This window comes from Littorina saxatilis, linkage group LG9 (assembly GCF_037325665.1).
Source record: "Littorina saxatilis isolate snail1 linkage group LG9, US_GU_Lsax_2.0, whole genome shotgun sequence".
Taxonomy (NCBI): Eukaryota; Metazoa; Mollusca; class Gastropoda; order Littorinimorpha; family Littorinidae; genus Littorina; species Littorina saxatilis.
In genome coordinates this window covers 13,248,246-13,268,066 of record NC_090253.1, presented here as the reverse complement: position 1 = coordinate 13,268,066, position 19,821 = coordinate 13,248,246, and the positions used below count along the sequence as shown (strand labels likewise).

Sequence of the window (19,821 nt, the reverse complement as noted above, 5' to 3'; positions counted from 1 at the left end):
TCTGCACACAAAGTTGACTCTGAGAAATAAATATCTCGCCGAACGTGGAGACGAACTCACGCTGACAGCGGCCAACTGGATACAAATCCAGCGCGCTACCGACTGAGCTACATCTCCGCCCCTTTCTCTAGAACAAGATAACAATGAGAATTTACTCACCAGAAAACAGCAACATGAACAAATAAAGATGAACTAGTTTTGACTTTCGTCTTCATCAGCAATAACAAGAAGCTGAAAAGAAGAGAAGACAAAACAAGTCGCGTAAGGCGAAAATACAACATTTAGTCAAGTAGCTGTCGAACTCACAGAATGAAACCGAACGCAATGCAACGCAGCAAGACCGTATACTCGTAGCATCGTCGGTCCACCGCTCATAGCAAAGGCAGTGAAATTGACAAGAAGAGCGGGGTAGTAGTTGCGCTGGGAAGGATAGCACGCTTTTCTGTACCTCTCTTCGTTTTAAGTTTCTGAGCGTGTTTTTAATCCAAACATATCATATCTATATGTTTTTGGAATCAGGAACCGACAAGGAATAAGATGAAGTGTTTTTAAATTTATTTCGAAAATTTAATTTTGATAATAATTTTTATATTCTTAATTTTCAGAGCTTGTTTTTAATCCAAATATAACATATTCATATGTTTTTGGAATGAGAAAATGATGGAGAATAAAATGAACGTAAATTTGGATCGTTTTATAACAAAAATAATTTTTTTACAATTTTCAGATTTTTAATGACCAAAGTCATTAATTAATTTTGAAGCCACCAAGCTGAAATGCAATACCGAAGTCCGGGCTTCGTCGGAGATTACTTGACCAAAATTTCAACCAATTTGGTTGAAAAATGAGAGCGTGACAGTGCCGCCTCAACTTTCACGAAAAGCCGGATATGACGTCATCAAAGACATTTATCAAAAAAATGAAAAAAACGTCTGAGGATATCATACCCAGGAACTCTCATACACCACGACTCTCGTCTCGATTCCCCCCTCTATTATAAAACATTTAGTCAAAACTTGACTAAATGTAAAAATCAAATGGGGCGGGGATATAGCTCAGTTGGTAGCGCGCTGGATTTGTATTCAGTTGGCCGCTGTCAGCGTGAGTTCGATCCCAGGTTCGGCAGAAATTTATTTCAGTCAACTTTGTGTGCAGACTCTCTTCGGTGTCCGAACTCCCCCCCGTGTACACTACATTGGGTGTGCACGTTAAAGATCCCACGATTGACAAAAGGGTCTTTCCTGGCAAAATTGCTTTGGCACAGTTAATAATTGTCTACCTATACCCGTGTGACTTGGAATAATAGGCCGTGAAAGGTAAATATGCGCCGAAATGGCTGCAATTACTGGCCATATAAAATTTCATCTCACACGGCATCACTGCTGAGCGCCTACAACTGTACCCACGGAATATGCGCGATATAAGCCTCATTGATTGATTGATTGAATGAGTACAGAAGAACACAGACAGAGTGTAAAGTGACCTAACCTCAAATATCTTTTTCTGGTAAGTACATTTTTATTGTGAATATGTTATCTTGTTCTATTTTCTCTCACCTGCTGTCCGTTGTTCCAATTTTGATATTCTTTTCCTTCCAATTTTGATATTCTTTTCCTTCCAATTTTGATATTCTTTTCCTTCCAATTTTGATATTCTTTTCCTTCCAATTTTGATATTCTTTTCGTTCCAATTTTGATATTCTTTTCGTTCCAATTTTGATATTCTTTTCGTTCCAATTTTGATATTCTTTTCTCTGTTTTCAGATGGTTTGTGATAGTGAAATAGAAAGAAAATCCTCTCATGAAGTGAGAGCTATGCTAAAAAAAATTGCATTATTACGATATTTTCCTTACAATCATTTTGTAGATTGCTAAGGATAAGGATAAGAACTCTTATAGTCTTGTGAGGTTACCCTCATGGAAATTCAGGCTGCTTTCTCCCTGGGGAAAGCGAGCTGCCGTACAGTATACGGCGCTACCCATTTGTCTTTTTCCTGCATGCGTGTATTCATGTTTCTTCTTCTTCTTTCTTCTTGTCGTTCGCTGTTAGATCGTCAGTCGGGACTGCAGGGCGAAACGTGCTGTCCTCTCGTATTCATGTTTCCAAGCCCAGAGACTTTCGCTGTGAACTTGGGTTCTTTATCGTGTGTATGCGTGCACACGTGGGTGTTCGGACACCGAGGAGAGTCTGCACAAAGTTGACTCCGGGAAATAAATCCCTCAACGAACGTGGGGATGGAACCCACGCCGATAGCGACAACTAATTTTGAAGCTAGCGCCGATAGCGACAACTAGTTTTGAAGCCAGCGCCGCTACTGACTGAGCTATTTCCTCGCCGACTGAGCTACCGACTGAGCTATTTCCCCGCCGACTGAGCTACCGACTGAGCTATTTCCCCGCCGACTGAGCTACCGACTGAGCTATTTCCTCGCAGACTGAGCTACCGACTGAGCTATTTCCTCGCAGACTGAGCTACCGACTGAGCTATTTCCTCGCCGACTGAGCTACCGACTGAGCTATTTCCCCGCCGACTGAGCTACCGACTGAGCTATTTCCCCGCCGATCCGTGCAGACTTTCCCGTGGGATAAGACCGTCCCTCCACCTGAACACACAACACCAATCAACGGCCTGGTGCTCTCTGTGCACAGTGGGAAGTGTTTGCTGCATTGTGTGTGACAAACACCCCGCATCTATGTGCCAAATTGACTCAGCATGAAATGACCACCGTGCACAGTGAGCAGCCAGACTGTTAAGTTTTGGTATGAGTCCGACGGGCGCTGTGGCGGGGTGGTAAGACGTCGGCCTCTTAATCGGAAGGTCGAGGGTTCGAATCCCGGCCGCGGCCGCCTGGTGGGTTAAGTGTGGAGATTTTTCCGATCTCCCGGGTCTACTTATGTGCAGACCTGCTTAGTGGCTTATCCCCCTTCGTGTGTACACGCAAGCGCAAGACCAAGTGCGCACGGAAAAGATCCTGTAATCCATGTCAGAGTTCGGTGGGTTATAGAAACACGAAAATACCCAGCATGCTTCCTCCGAAAGCGGCGTATGGCTGCCTTAATGGCGGGGTAAAAACGGTCATACACGTAAAATTCCACTCGTGCAAAAGCACGAGTGTACATGGGAGTTTCAGCCCACGAACGCAGAAGAAGAAGGTATGTGTCCCAGTGGAAGGATGTTCTTAGCCAATGTAAAAGCCTAGATAGGCGGTAGTGGTTATCATCATTTAGACAAGAAGGAAGGTAGCTTTAGCTCATTGTCTCCCAGGTACGGATATATCCGTACCCACTCTTATGGCTCTATCTGACTTAGTACGAATATATCCGTCCACACAGTCACTTCAGTCGCTTCCTGTAACGTCCATCTAACGCCTGCATTCCAGTGCGTTGATACACAGTTACTACAGTTCTGAGTGACCTGCTGCAGCACAGCTGGTCTCGGCTAAAAAAAACTTGGTCAGCATAGGTGGGGTAGAAAGTGTTAAGCATAGCTCTCACTTTGAGAGAACGATATATTAGATGAGTCAGAAGGAAAGCTCTTTTTCTCCTTTTCTGCCCCTGAATCCTTTTTGGCCTGTGTTTTTCAAACAACCTACCTTCATCCTATGACTGTTTTATGTTGCTTTTATGGAGATGAGATTAGGCAGCGTTCAGAAGTAGGAAAGAAGCAGCGTTCAGAACTTGGAGAGAACGTACAGTGGTACTTGCGATGAAAGGACACCCTTCAGACCGGTTAAAATTGTCCTTACATTGTAGGTGGCCTGTCATGACAGGTATATTTTGGTCAAGATAATAGACAAGGGGACCCTAGAAGGTGTCCTTTTATGGGAGGTGTCCACTCATTAGAGGGACCTTACATAGCAGGTACCACTGTATGTGACAACTACCAGTGCCGTGAGGTCATTCAAATTATGCAAAGCACTATTTTTGACAGTGTCTGATAGATATTCATGACTTTGTTACAGATGAGATTTCGCATCAGTTTGGTCTGAAGCCTTCAGAGGTAGGAGAGAACTTGCGTGACAACTACCAGCGCCGTGACCTCTTATTTTAGATTATGAGAAACTCAGTTTTCTACACTGCTTTATAGGTGTTTGTGACTTTGTTACAGATGAGATTTCACGGCAGTTCGGTCTGAAGCCTTCAGAGGTAGGAGAGAACTTGCGTGACAACTACCAGCGCCATGATGTGCAGCAGTGCCCCGTGGAGCCCCTGGAATTGGCCAAAGACTACGTCTGCCCGTGAGCATCTGTTCCGATCAGTCTTTTATATAGACTTTTCATTGATTGTCTATGATCAAAAATTGATATTGGCTGTGTGGATGTTTTCTGGAAAGGATTTTGTCTTTGCTGCTTTCTTTTGCATTTGCCTCTTGCTTCGTATTGGATTGTTATAGCTGTAGTGCTGTAATTTTTTATTTTTTATTTAAAAAAAAAAATGTGTGGGGAGGGGGGAGGGGAGGAGGGTGGAAAACAGTTATAGAGAACTCTAACTTTGGATTCCTGTTCGGAACCATTTGTTTATTTTGTGTGTTCTTCGTCGTACATGGGTGCAGATGTGCGTCACTTTTTGGCAAAGGTTGCGTATGCTGTTATTCTTTCTCTTGTGAGATTTTCTATGTACCATTGCACACCATTGATTCCCACATTTGATTTTTGTTTGTGTGTTCTGAATTTTGTTAATTTAACCCCTTTCTCAGTACCCCCTAAGGGCCAGGAGTTACTTTATCAGTGTTTTGTGCTTTGTTTATAAGTGTCAATGGCACATGTTTAAAACAAATTCTGTTTGCAGGCAATTTCCCTCGGAAGACGAAGTTCTGTCTGGAGCACGTCACATGGTGGCCATGCAGATCTCCCATGATCCTTTGGTGCGCCAAGCTGTGCGTACAACCTACTACGAGCGAGCCAAGTTGATGGTGCGACCTACAAAGAAAGGCTTGAAGGTGAAACATGGCAACAGCTCATTGGTGTTTTGTTTTTATAACATTTTCATGAAGGACTGTCTGGAATCTTTTACGTTAAAAAGTAAGAAGAAGTGTGAACATTTTGGGCAATCTCCAAACGATAACTAAATGTAAAAACAAGAAATGTAAGTTTGTTGAATGTTTAATTATAGACAAAAATGCAACATTCACTGCAACTTTGACCTATCGGTCTTGAAAGTAAACAGACAAGATACACAGTCAAATGATAATGACCAATGTCACTTACTTGTTAGGGCGGGGATGTAGCTCAGTCGGTAGCGTGCTGGATTTGTATCCAGTTGGCCGCTGTCAGCGTGAGTTCGTCCCCACGTTCGGCGAGAGATTTATTTCTCAGAGTCAACTTTGTGTGCAGACTCTCCTCGGTGTCCGAACACCCCCGTGTGTACACACAAGCACAAGACCAAGTGCGCACGAAAAAGATCCTGTAATCCATGTCAGAGTTCGGTGGGTTATAGAAACACGAAAATACCCAGCATGCTTCCTCCGAAAACGGCGTATGGCTGCCTAAATGGCGGGGTAAAAAACGGTCATACACGTAAAATTCCACTCGTGCAAAAAACACGAGTGTACGTGGGAGTTTCAGCCCACGAACGCAGAAGAAGAAGACTTACTTGTTAAACCTGATAGACATTTGATCAAAGTTGCCGAAGTATCTGGGAAAAGTTTAATCAAAATCAATTAGGTAAAACTGAAAGAAATGTCATCAAAGTTGCTGAATAATGTGTGTTCTCTTCTTCTTCTTCTTCTTTGTTCATGGGCTTAGACTCCCATGTTCACTCATGTTTTTAGCACGAGTGGATTTTTACATGTATGACCGTTTTTACCCCGCCATTCAGGCAGCATACGCCGATTTCGGGGGAGGCATGCTGGTTATTTTCGTGTTTCTATAACCCACCGAACTCTGACATGGGTTGCGGGATCTTTTCCGTGCGCATTTGGTCTTGTGCTTGCGTGTACACACGAAGTGGGTTAAATCACTAGCAGGTCTGCACATAAGTTGACCTGAGAGATCGGAAAAATCTCCACTCTTAACCCACCAGGCGGCAGCGACCGGGATTCGAACTCACGACCTCCCGATTAGGAGGCCGACGTCTTACCACCACGCCACTGCACCCGTCTAATGTGTGTTCAATCAGAGTCAATATTGTTGTTGCAGATGATCGACGAGGGCAACGTGTGCTACCCCATGAAGTTCTTACGCAACAAGCCGGTGAAGGATCTCAAGGATGAACAGTTTCTTAAACTTGTGCAGGTGAGTTGCACCTGGTAGCCTGCGCACACATGCATGCGGCTATGGGCTATGGTGGAATTCGCAAATCTAGCAATTTGATCAGAGTTCCAGGAAGCTGGTGCCAGATGAAAATAAAGGTCTGAACCACAGAAGAGTGAAAAATCATCTGTGAAAATGTTGTAGGCAGGCAGTGTTATTGTACCCCACATGCACTTCTGCCTGAGCGGTTGCAATCAGTAGTCTGCAGTCTAGTAAGTTTGGGGGTGAAACGGAACCGTAAGGGGTGTTTTAAAACCGTAACTGTAAAATTGTATTTGAAGTTTTGATCACTTTGACCCATGTTTCTTCATGGTTAACAGTGAAGTGTGTGTTTGTGTGTGTGTGTGGGGGGGGGGGGGGAGAGGGTATATAATTATGGTTGCCTGTGGCTGCCCCACAAGTCGATAAGTGTTTTGTAATTCCAAATGATTACACTCCCAATGTACTGGTATCTCTGCAGCCTTTTCATGCACACTTTTCATACCCGTCATGCACCCATGATACTGTTATTCTAAAATATTTGAATGTTTTATGAGTACAATCATCTAGAATTTTGGGATGATCATTTTGTAATGACCGTTGCAGGCTGAATCAGACGGTCACGTAACGATGTCGATCTCCATTGACGACGTCGACTCAACCACCTACTTTGAGGAAGTCAGGCAGCTGTACTACAGGGTATGTGCTGGTCTATACATATTTCTCTGTGATTCTTTCTTTCTTTCTTTGTTTCTTTCTTTCTTTCTTTCTTTCTTTCTTTTGTTCTTTCTTTCATTCTTTCTTTCTTTCTTTTCATGTCTTTTTCTGGTAAATTTGTAAATTTATCTTTTCTCTCTTTCCTCTCTTTCTTTCTATTAATGACCTTAATTTCATTTCACTGATGTCTGCCCTCAAGAGACTGGAAATAAACAGAACAGAGTATTTTTATATGATAACTGAACAGTGAGTCAACCAAAATAAGTGCTTTCCTTCTGGTTTAAAGTCATTGTGTAGATACTACTAAACACATCAGGTGCGACAGATGCCTTTGAAATCCACTGATCAGTTGTGAAGTAGATGAATGTTGAACTATTTCATTCACAGCAGATGCTACAGAATGCTATCAAGGAGATCATTTGTTAATAGAAGTTACATAATTATTAGGAATTTCGCAGAAATGTATTTTAAACTACTAGGGATTAACGTCGCCTGTATTTGGGCCTTTAGCTCCCACGGCTGTCGCTAGGCTGAGTGAATCAGCAAGTTCACGTGCGCGTGTCGCTGTGAACACAGGCCTGTGCCCACTGCGTCAGTTCGCTGCCAAACTCACGCGAGTGCGCACACACAAATTTTTGCTGCTGTCAAGAAACAAGCCTTTTGCCAAGATGGGTGAGGAATTCAACTTCGAAGAGTGGTGTAATTCGAACAGTCTAACAAAAAAGACTTTGCAGGCGTTGCAAAAGGAAGACATTGTGTCTGAACATCTCCTCTCCACGCTGACAGAAGAAGACATGGCCACGCTGGGTGTCACGCTTGGTCAACGCAAGGCTCTCCGCACGGCGATTGGAACTTTTCAAAAAGACACGCGTCAAGCCGGCATCGATGACCTTCAGCAAGTTCTTACAGCCGGCGAGGGGGGTGCATCCAGCTCCATCAGAAGCGGAACGGCACTGACGGACGCCGGTAAGCGTTTTGACGAACTTTTTGTACGCGACCCACAGCAAAATCAACCACAAACAGTGTCCACCCCGCACGCCGATCGTTTTGCCTGTTTCGACCCCCGTCTGACACTCACAATCAAAGCGCATAAGAAGAAAACTGCTCACATCACTGACTTTCTCACTGAGAAAACAAAGAAGAGAAGACAATCGCAGAAGAAAGAACTGATAGTTGACACAGAGCAGCGACTGGTTGTCCGCACGGACGATCAGCACCCCTACTCCGGCATTCGTATGGAGGAGTGGGTGGCAGCGAACTGTAGACTAATGAACAACCTTTTGCAGACGGGGGCCTTGCCGCGCCAAGACGTCGAATTCTACCTGGCCCACACCGTCAACGTCATGGAGTATGCCGAACGTTACAGCTGGGAGTCGGTCCTTGACTTCGACTACCAGTATCGTGAGCTGCAGGCGGAGCACAGCTTCCCGTGGGGCACGTACCCGCCCTACATGGAGGCGAAGATGGAGCCCAGAGCACAACGCAGCACCCCAACAGTTTCGCAGCGGCAGGCCGTACCCGAGTGCAAACAGTTTAAGGCACGCGGTTCGTGTTCCTTTGGCAAGGCCTGCAAATATCGCCACAACCAACTCTCCAACGCACCCAGCGACCAGTCACCCCAAACCAACCCCCCAACGATGCGGTCCACGGCTACAGCTTCCGGCGGGCAATTCGGGTCTGAAAAAAACGCTCCCCCGCGCCACTGAGCCAGCCAGTGCGTGAAGCGGGCCTCGTGTACGAAGCCTGGCACCGTCTGCTGCCCGCGGACTACCCCAAAAGAGACTACATCCTGGAAGGCGTCAAAGAAGGCTTCAGCATCGTCGACGTTGACGACATCACCGACAGCGTGTACCAGAAAAACTACAAGTCAGCGACAGAGGGCGCCACCCGTCATAAGGTGGAGAAGCAGATTAAGGTGGAGCTTGAGCACGGACATTATAAGCAGTGTGACAGCAAACCCACCATCGTGTCGGCTCTCGGCGCTATCCCCAAGAAAGACGGTGATAAAGTGCGCATCATCCACGACTGCAGTCGCCCCGTCGGCAGCGCCTTAAATGACTTCGCACACAGCTCGCCGTTCCAGTTCCAGAAGCTTCAAGATGCCGTAGATCTCATCACACCAGGCTGCTATCTCGCTAAACTCGACCTGGCCAGCGCATACAGGTCAGTGCGCATTCACCCCTCCAACTATCCGGCTACAGGCGTAGCCTGGAACTTCGAGGGATCGCCAACAGAGACTTTTATGGTAGACACTCGTCTGCCCTTCGGCGCGCGGCGATCCCCCGAGGTATTCCACGAACTTTCGCAAGCCATCCGCCACATGATGCATGCTCAAGGCCACAAGGGTGTGGTCGCCTACATGGACGATTTCCTGCTGACTGCTGAGACCTCCGAGCTATGTCAAGCCGCGCTGAACGCCCTCATGCGTTTAGTGAGGCAGCTTGGCTTCGCCATCAACTACTCCAAGGTGGAGGGCCCTACCCAGCGTCTAACCTTCCTGGGCATCACGCTGGACACCGTCGCTATGACCATGGAGCTGCCCGACGCCAAGGTGAAGGACCTCACTCAAGATCTGCAGGGCGTCTTCTCCAGCACCAAGGTCTCCAAACGCCAGCTCCAGAGCCTAGCTGGGAAGCTAAACTGGGCTTCTCAGTGCATCTACGGGGGCCGCTTTCACCTTCGGCGGCTCCTCGATCGCATCGCTACGCTGCGCTGCCCGTGGCATCGCTCCAGAGTCACCAAAGAGATGCGCCTCGACATCGACTGGTGGCTTAGGTTCTTGCGAACCTTCAACGGTACCATGCCACTAGTCGACTGCCGACCAGCCACGCCCATCAGCATCGACGCTTGCACGGAGGCGGCGGGGGCGTTCAACCAGGGCGATTGGGTCTACACGCACTGGCAGACCCACTGGCCTCGCGCCGCCTCTTTGCACATCAACTACAAGGAGGTGCTCGCCCTCGAACCGGCGGTCACTCGCTGGTCTCACCTGTGGGCGGGCAAGAAGGTGTTCGTCCACTCCGAGGAGGTGCTCGCCCTGTTTTATTTTATTTGTAGATTATTAATTGATGTCTAGGGACTGTCTGTATGGATTACCAAACACTTGAGAAGACAAGACTGTGTGTTCTACCCAGACGCTGTGCGCATCACCATTAGTTGGTCCAAGGTTATTCAGTTCAAAAATCGCACTTTGACTCTGACTTTCAGGAGGATGCCCTCTGCTCTGCTCTGCCCGGTCGCTGCGATTTTCCAAGCTTTCAGGCCCCCCCCCCCCCCAGTGTTTTATTATTGTGTTTTAATTGAGATTGTTTCTTCTTCCTTCAGGATGAGTTCAGTCACCTGGTTCAGCAGTGGAACATTCAGAGAAGCGAGGCGTTGAAACGAGCGCTGGAGAAAATCCTCTACCCACAGATGGAAAAAGAACTGCGCGGAAAGATCATCGTTGAGGCCAAAGAAGGAATCATAAAGGTGAAGGGAGCTGAAGGTTTTTTGTTAATCTGTATGTTTTTATTTATTATTATTATTTTTATTTATGTGTGTGTGTGTGTGTGTGTGTGTGTTTGCTTGCTTGTTTCTGATGACCCTGAGTTTTCACTTGTCCTGTAAACACAGATGCAGAGACGGTAATACATTTTTGCAAAGTCACACACTTTTGTCTTCGCACAAAGACCGGTGCATGTCTCCTTTGCCTGTCACCACACTTTCCAGACATATCCTTCCCCCCTACCCAAAGCCCCGCCACACACCCACCAAACCCTCTGACTCGTCCAAAGAATGTTAACAGTCAATCTTTAAAAAAATCTAAAAAATGTTTTAATCACATATTCTTACTCCAATTCTTATGAATGCATTGACTTTAGTCCCACATGCTAGATGTCGAAAAACCTCTCAAATTACCTGCCCTTAGTAGGGTGGTAACCAAGCTAAAAGCGACGCCATAGCCGTTGCTATGGTCTGACCTTGCTCGGTTACCCATAACACCCTGCGCACCACGTGAGCGCCAGCATCCGTAATAATCATTCTCGACTTTCGACAACACACGGTGGACGTGTCCGAATTTCGCTCTCACTTTGGCCTTCACATGCCTGCTCGTCCTTGAGACTAGCCGGTTCTTGGGGGTCTACCTGTCCATCTACCTTTTGGTGAGATCTTTCCTGTTTATGTTTGGTATAAATGTTGATAGCTTTGTGTTGAACACGCACGCAGAAGTTTTTTGTTCTGGGTGACTGTTTTTCGCCGGTCTTAAAATGGCCGACAACAAAGCTAAACGTGGCGCGAGACTGGAAGGTGACAAGGCTCTTAGCCTGGTTTAGAAAACTATACCTAAGAGTAGCCTAAGAACTTTGATTTGCCTATTATGCGGGTCTTAGATCCGTCAAACAGCACTTCTTTTTATGTTCCTATCCCTCCGAGGGCGGGTTCAGTTCTTCCCCTGTTGGGGTTAATCAGCCTTTAGGCTTCTTATAGACTTTTTGTTGGATCGTCGTCGGTGCGACTGATGGGGGGGGGGGGGGGGGGTGGCCGTGTGGCTATTCTTTCCCCTTTCTCTGCGTAAGAGGAATCAGTCAATGTCCTCCTTTTGGGGGGACTTAACGATGTTTTGGTCTGTATTCTCAGCTGTTTCAGGCGCGATCGGCGGTTCCCGCCCTCCCGTTCGTCAGCTTCGCACTGTGGTCAAGTGCAAATGGCCTGTTCGGTTCAGCCCGTTTTTTGCCTCTGGTGGCTCTGGGCTGTTCTCGAGCACCCCTTCCTTTTAGGAGGGGGGGCCTGCTCCCTGCCTGCGTCTAACCACTCTGATTACCGCCGGTACTTCACAGTGTGTTACGCAGCCCCCCGCCAATGGGGGGGGATAGGGGGGGCGCTCCTGCGTCGCACCGTCGCCTGGTGCAATCGGCCAGTTCGGTTCAGTCCTTTCTGCCACTGGTAGACTGGGTTGTTCGCGAGCACTCTCTCCTTTAGGAGAGGGGGCCAGCTCCCCGCCTGCGTTGGCCGCTCGGCTTGCTTTAAAAACAGCACTGCTGGGTCGGTCATGCAGCCCCCTTACCGTGAGGAAGGGGGAGTGGGGGGGCACGGTAAGTCACGGCCAGGGCTTGTCCCACTCTGCCCTTTGCGGGCAGGGGGCCGTGTTAGCTTCCCACCCTTTCCCGCCCCCCGGGCGCGTTCGGGTGGCGGCTTTCCAGGCTACGTTACATACCCCTTCTCTGCTCCATTTGGGGCAGGGAGGGGGGGGTATCAGTGGCCCACTCTTTCCCGCCCACCGGGCGGGATCGGGTGGGGGCTGGAGTAGCGTTCCACCCTTTCCCTCCCTCTGAGTTGGACGGGGTGGGCGCTGTTGGACTGTCTTCACAGTCTGTGCCTCAATTGTCCTGGCCCGACAATCGTTCGCCTCCCCTATCGGGGTGGGCGGGCGGTGGGCTATAGGACTACGGCAGGTGGACGGAGGGGGGTCGGCCGTTGCTCGGTTCGTCTCTCTCCGTCGCTCTTACTGCTGTGACGAGCCACCCCCCTCCCCATCTGGGGCATGGAGTGGCTCAGGCCTTTCTACACAGCGGGGGTGCTATGTACGGCTTTCCAGGCTATGTTACATACTCCTTCTCTGCTCCTTTTGGGACAGGTGGCTGTGTTAGCTGCCCGCGCTTGTCGCGGGTCCACCCTTTCCCTCCCTCTGGGTTGGACGGGGTGGGCGCTGTTAGACTGTCTTCACAGTCTGTGCCTCTATGGTCCTGGCCTGACAATCGTTCTCCTCATCTATCGAGGCCTTTCTACACAGCGGGGGTGCTATGTACGGCTTTCCAGGCTACGTTACATACTCCTTCTCTGCTCCATTTGGGACAGGTGGCTGTGTTAGCTGCCCGCGCTCGTCGCGGGTAGCGGTCGCGGAACAATGAGCTTGACTCTCTTTTGTTCTCGGCAGGGTGTCTCGCACAGTGGTCAGGGAACAATGAGCTTTGCTCCGTTTTGTTCTCTGCACGGGCTGTGCCGGCTGTCTACCTGGGACAGGCGGAGACAGAATATACTCTTTCTCTCCAGTCTCCCATTCTTTGTATTCACAATGGTCTGCGGGGACTCGGCTATAGTATCACCTGGCCAGTGGTCATTGTCCTTAGCCAGCATAGGTCACCCCCCCCCCCCCCTCCTAGGGGTGGGTGAGTGATAGGGCTACTTGACTTTGGCAGGTGGACGAGCGAGGATCGGCCGTTTACGGCCGTTTCTCTGTTTCAGTCCTTACCCCCTCTAGGGGTTGCGGCTGTGCTGGACCACCCCCCTCCCCACTTGGGGTGAGTTGTGGTTCAAACCAGGTAGTCTGGTTCTTAGCACTGGGATGCTTCTCTCGCACAGCGGGTGGGGTAAGATGCGCCGGGCCCGGCTTTGTCTTGTTTCTCCACTCTATCTCCTTCTCGGCAGAGATCTGTGCCAGTTACCAACCCCTCTTCCCCCCACCTCTTGTTCAGGTGGGCGGTGTTGGGTTGGCAGTCAGAGACTGATCACGCTTTTCATCCACACTCTTGGCGGTGTTATCGGCAGGAGTATTTAGTGCGCGACCTCCCCGGTCTCCCCTCCTTTTGTGTTTTACACAACTGGTGGTTAGGTTCGGACTCCTTGTTGGAGGAGGGGGAGTGTATAGGGTTGCCTACTGGTTGTAGGCTTCCCATACATAGAGCGGCTGCCGTTGCAGTTTACTTTGTCCCGGATAGGTTGGGGGTGTCTCTTCCGGGATGGCTTTGGGTTTTCACAGGCTTTCTCGCAATTTGTTTCATTTGCTGAGTCTCCGGTGATTGCCTACCTCATGCCACACTTTTGGCTTGTTCCGCACCTTAGGATAGTGGTCTTCAGCCTACACCTTTCCCGCTGCTTTATACGCAGGGGACTGCTGGCTTCGGGGTTTCAGGCTGCTTCGTCCTCACTTTTAGTGCGGAAGAAGATAGCAGGGAATTTTCAGGCTCAGGGTCTGATCTGCACTTTTTATTGCCAGGGGCTAGTTTCTGGCTTCGTTTACAGACCACAGGGAACATGGAGTTTTCATGATGTTACTCCTCCCTCTTCTCTCTGGAGGAGCTAGGATGGCATGGTTTGGAGTTTTCTGCTTTGGCTGAGACTCTCTTCTGTGCTTTCTTATAGGCAATCTTTTCCTCCCTGAACGCTCTTTTGGGTTAGGGAGGATGCCTTGGATAAGGCTTTAGCCAGGCTGCTGGCAGCTTGGGCTAGGGTAGTCACTGAGCGGAGAAGTTTCTCGGTGACGTTTTAGGCCCACACTGTTTTTGCTTGGTGTGATCTCCTTCCTTTACAAGGGGTTTGATTTCATGCTGGTTGGAGGAAGCAAGGGTCAGGCTTTTTCGGGGGTTGTTAAGACCTACTCAATAGCTGGAATCTTTCCCTTCCTTCGTGGACTTCTGGCAGCGCATTTATGCGCTCCCGGTTACAAAGGGGGGTTTTGGTTCAGTGTCGCCTCCCTCTCTGCGGGAGGTGGGTCGGCATGGGCTAGAGCTTTCAGCTTTGGCTGAGATTTTCCTCGGTGCTCTCACATGAGCTTTCCTTCTGCGTTTCTGCACACAGGAAAGGGCTCGGTTTCTGGGGGTGTTGGTCTCTGGACTATCTCGGGGGCTGGTTGAGCTTTTTCAAGGTCAATCAGCTTGTCAGCTGCACTTCCTTTTGGTGTTGAACCAGGCTTTTTGCCTGGTGCTCTCAGTAACCAGGCAAAATTCCGAGCTGTCCTTATCCCAGGTTTTTTACCTGGGCATGCTGTTCGACTTTGTCTCTTGGAAGGTTTATTCTTCACACAAGAGAGAATAGGGAGGCTTTTAGCGCTTTTCACTGCCAGACTGGCACGAGAGCAGGCCTCTGCGGGGTCTTTAGACCCGATCTTCGGTCGGACGGTATCGATAGCTATGCTGGCCCTCTAGTCTTTCCTCAAGTTTTTTGGGGGGTTCGGCCTCACAGGTCTGGGACATGAGGGTCCTCCTCCAGAGTGGGTTCCTCCACGCGGGAAGGTGGCTGGAATCCTTTTGGATCGCCCAGGGGACTTTTTTCCCTAGCTTTGTTTCCCCCTGGACTTAGACCGCTTTTTGGATGCGTTTTCGTCTAGATGGGGCCTGCAATGGTGATTGCAGTCTTGAGGCTGTGATGTAGACGTGAATCCTTGGGCTTCTCTTTTGCCTGAGGTTAGGAGCAGTAGCTCTTAGTCTACTAGCCTTTCCTTTTTGGCTATTTACAGGCATGTCCTGTTGCATTCGGGCAATTCATCTGTTGCTTCTTATGTGAACTAGCTGGGGTGAGCAAGTTCTCACTCCCGGTCAGACAGAGTATAAGGGATTCTGATTGGGTTTTCACACTAAATCATTTTCTCAGGGGAATTTCTCCCCGGCCAGCTCTGCGATCGGGCCGACTCGCTCAGCAGGTCCTCTCAGGGCTTGCTCAGGGGTTGGCCCATCTGATTACGGGTCTGGAGGCGTGCTGTTTGTGTTTTAGATCATGGGTTCTTACTCTGTTCTTTGGGCACGAAGCATATATTTCCTCCACTTTATCTGTGTATGCTCCTTGTTTGGCCTCTTTGGCCAATTGGGGATTTAGAGCGGGGGTGCAACTCCTTAGCGCCCCTCTCTCAAGCCAGGTGGTTTTTCACCTCTGTTTCAGTTTTTGGCTTTGGGCAGCTGGGCCTCTTCTTTGAGGTTCCGGCGTCTCGGCTATCTCAGCTGTTTTGAAACAAATAGGCCTCTCTTCTGTGGCTCATGGCCCTCTTGTGGGCATGATCAAGGACCTTGTTTTATGAGGTTTAGAGGCTCCCCCTTGGTTAGCGCGTGGGACTTTGTTCTACTTACTCTGGACCTCAGCCCCATAGGGCAGTGAGGCGCATGCGTTTTTGGGGTTTGCCAGAGGATGTAGCCTTAGGGCTTTTGGTGCCGTTTGTTCACGGTTTTTGGCCAGGTTTTGGGGTTTCAGAAACCTGGTCAATATCCTCTGGTGTTTGATTCCCTCCTCTTGGGAGGATTTTCGCTCCGGGAGATTCGGATTTTCTAACTGTCTGGTTAGACTTTTTTAATCCCTTTTTTGACGTTACTGTCTTTTGGAACCACGAGCTTTAGCTCAGGTTCTTATGTCTTTACAATGGAGCGAAAGAGACATCTTTTATTTGTCTCTCTGTAGGGGCTCTGCTACATTTATTGCCGTGTTGCGTTCTGGTCGCCTAGGCGAAGCTTTGCAAACGGCTTACTGGAGGTCAGATGATGTGTTCATCGGTTTCTATCTTTGGGATTTCTCCTGCACGCGGCTAGACGGCTCCAGTTCATTGCTGGTTTTAGTGGCTGCAGGGCAGGTTCTTACAAGGACATAAGTAGGTTCCCTCCACCTTTAGGAGGAATCTGCATTCATAAGAATTGGAGTAAGAATATGTGATTAAATCGAAAATTTTTAATTAAATTTTGATTTAATATAATATACTTACCCAATTCTTATAGTTAATACCCTCCCATCCGTCCCCGCTGGATTATGTCCTTGGGGGTTTGTTTGACTAATAGTCTCGAATGATTATTACGGATGCTGGCGCTCACGTGGTGCGCAGGGTGTTATGGGTAACCGAGCAAGGTCAGACCATAGCAACGGCTATGGCGTCGCTTTTAGCTTGGTTACCACCCTACTAAGGGCAGGTAATTTGAGAGGTTTTTCGACATCTAGCATGTGGGACTAAAGTCAATGCATTCATAAGAATTGGGTAAGTATATTATATTAAATCAAAATTTAATTAAAAATTTTCGAATTACTTTCGTAAACGAAAGTTCCATCATCAAGCCCAGAATCAGTTGTCTTCTTGGTTAAAACGAGTAGAATTTCCCAAGCACAGGTGATAGAAAGGTTTGTATGCTTGCAGGCATGCAGCCGCCGACTGTACAACTGGCTGAAAGTGGCGCCCTACCAGGCCGAGCAGCAGCTCGACGATGATTATGATGATGACGACAGTGGCGGTGGTGTCCGTGTCCTTGGCATTGCCTACTCCCCAGAGAAGTGAGTTTGCTGGAGAAATGTCGGTTTGTGCTTATCAGTGGTGTAATTGGAGATTTGACGCTGAATATTTAGTGCATACTTTTTTGCATTTTTTCACAGACATTATGCTGTGGATGGATTGCTGCCATCTTTTGTTGTTTGTTACGATTTTTAATGTTGAAAATGTTCATGCAAATTTCAGTTTGGATAGTTGGAAATCGTGAATGTTTCATTTTGTCTGTAGTGGTTACCCCCAAAACCCCTCGTTTAGGAACTTCCAATAATCTGAGGATATCGGGTCTTACAAATTTGAAGTCTGAAAATGGGGGTAAAAATAACGGAGGCCATGAACAGACACTCTGAAAAAGCAGGGTCTTGGAAGCGGGTGCCACTGTATTTAATCACATATTCTTACTCCAATTCTTATGAATGCATTGACTTTAGTCCCACATGCTAGATGTCGAAAAAACCTCTCAAATTACCTGCCCTTAGTAGGGTGGTAACCAAGCTAAAAGCGACGCCATAGCCGTTGCTATGGCCTGACCTTGCTCGGTTACCCATAACACCCTGCGCACCACGTGAGCGCCCGCATCCGTAATAATCATTCTCGACTTTCGACAACACACGGTGGACGTGTCCGAATTTCGCTCTCACTTTTGGCCTTCACATGCCTGCTCGTCCTTGAGACTAGCCGGTTCTTGGGGGTCTACCTGTCCGTCTACCTTTTGGTGAGATCTTTCCTGTTTATGTTTGGTATAAATGTTGATAGCTTTGTGTTGAACACGCACGCAGAAGTTTTTTGTTCTGGGTGACTGTTTTTCGCCGGTCTTAAAATGGCCGACAACAAAGCTAAACTTGGCGCGAGACTGGAAGGTGACAAGGCTCTTAGCCTGGTTTAGAAAACTATACCTAAGAGTAGCCTAAGAGCTTTGATTTGCCTATTATGCGGGTCGTAGATCCGTCAAACAGCACTTCTTTTTATGTTCCTATCCCTCCGAGGGCGGGTTCAGTTCTTTCACAGCTCGCTTCCCCTGTTGGGGTTAATCAGCCTTTAGGCTCCTTATAGACTTTTTGTTGGATCGTCGTCGGTGCGACTGATGGGGGGGGGGGGGGGGGGGTGGCCGTGTGGCTATTCTTTCCCCTTTCTCTCAGTAAGAGGAATCAGTCAATGTCCTCCTTTTGGGGGGACTTAACGATGTTTTGGTCTGTATTCTCAGCTGTTTCAGGCGTGATCGGCGGTTCCCGCCCTCCCGTTCGTCAGCTTCGCACTGTGGTCAAGTGCAAATGGCCTGTTCGGTTCAGCCCGTTTTTTGCCTCTGGTGGCTCTGGGCTGTTCTCGAGCACCCCTTCCTTTTAGGAGGGGGGGCCTGCTCCCTGCCTGCGTCTAACCACTCTGATTACCGCCGGTACTTCGCAGTGTGTTACGCAGCCCCCCGCCAATGGGGGGGGATAGGGGGGGCGCTCCTGCGTCGCACCGTCGCCTGGTGCAAACGGCCAGTTCGGTTCAGGCCTTTCTGCCACTGGTAGACTGGGTTGTTCGCGAGCACTCTCTCCTTTGGGAGAGGGGGCCAGCTCCCCGCCTGCTTTGGCCGCTCGGCTTGCTTTAAAAACAGCACTGCTGGGTCGGTCATGCAGCCCCCTTACCGTGAGGAAGGGGGAGTGGGGGGGCACGGTAAGTCACGGCCAGGGCTTGTCCCACTCTGCCCTTTGCGGGCAGGGGGCCGTGTTAGCTTCCCACCCTTTCCCGCCCCCTGGGCGCGTTCGGGTGGCGGCTTTCCAGGCTACGTTACATACCCCTTCTCTGCTCCATTTGGGGCAGGGTGGGGGGGGGGGTATCAGTGGCTCACTCTTTCCCGCCCACCGGGCAGGATCGGGTGGGGGCTGGAGTAGCGTTCCACCCTTTCCCTCCCTCTGGGTTGGACGGGGTGGGCGCTGTTGGACTGTCTTCACAGTCTGTGCCTCTATTGTCCTGGCCCGACAATCGTTCTCCTCCCCTATCGAGGAGGGTGGGCGGTGGGCTATAGGACTACGGCAGGTGGACGGAGGGGGGTCGGCCGTTGCTCGGTTCGTCTCTCTCCGTCGCTCTTACTGCTGTGGCGAGCCATCCCCCTCCCCATCTGGGGCATGGCGTGGCTCAGGCCTTTCTTCACAGCGGGGGTGCTATGTACGGCTTTCCAGGCTACGTTACATACCCCTTATTTGCTCCATTTGGGACAGGTGGCTGTGTTAGCTGCCTGCGCTTCTCGCGGGTAGCGGTCGCGGAACAATGAGCTTGACTCTCTTTTGTTCTCGGCAGGGTGTCTCGCACAGTGGTCAGGGAACAATGAGCTTTGCTCCGTTTTGTTCTCTGCACGGGCTGTGCCGGCTGTCTACCTGTGACAGGCGGAGACAGAACATACTCTTTCTCTCCAGTCTCCCATTCTTTGTATTCACAATGGTCTGTGGGGACTCGGCTATAGTATCGCCTGGCCGGTGGTCATTGTCCTTAGCCAGCATAGGTCACCCCCCCCCCCCCCCCCCTCCTAGGGGTGGGTGAGTGATAGGGCTACTTGACTTCGGCAGGTGGACGAGTGAGGATCGGCCGTTTACGGCCGTTTCTCTGTCTCAGTCCTTACCCCCTCTGGACCACCCCCCAGCTTGGGGTGAGTTGTGGTTCAAACCAGGTAATCTGGTTCTTAGCACTGGGATGCTTCTCTAGCACAGCGGGTGGGGTAAGACGCGCCGGGCCCGGCTTTGTCTTGTTTCTCCACTCTCTCTCCTTCTCGGCAGAGATCTGTGCCAGTTACCAACCCCTCTTTCCCCCACCTCTTGTTCAGGTGGGCGGTTTTGGGTTGGCAGTCAGAGACTGATCACGCTTTTCATTCACACTCTTGGCGGTGTTATCGGTTACTCAACTGGTG

General features: G+C 49.4%; 1 protein-coding gene across 1 annotated transcript in view; it reads left to right on the top strand.

Moving 5' to 3' along the window:
* Positions 1-19,821, top strand: part of LOC138975314 (transcription elongation factor SPT6-like) — a 77,411-nt gene that overhangs the window by 27,439 nt on the left and 30,151 nt on the right. Inside the window, exons 14-19 of the mRNA XM_070347969.1 lie at positions 4,108-4,237; positions 4,788-4,938; positions 6,137-6,232; positions 6,836-6,928; positions 10,271-10,414; positions 16,809-16,942. Of these exons, the coding sequence (XP_070204070.1) occupies positions 4,108-4,237; positions 4,788-4,938; positions 6,137-6,232; positions 6,836-6,928; positions 10,271-10,414; positions 16,809-16,942 (748 nt within the window). The remainder of the gene's footprint in view (positions 1-4,107; positions 4,238-4,787; positions 4,939-6,136; positions 6,233-6,835; positions 6,929-10,270; positions 10,415-16,808; positions 16,943-19,821) is intronic.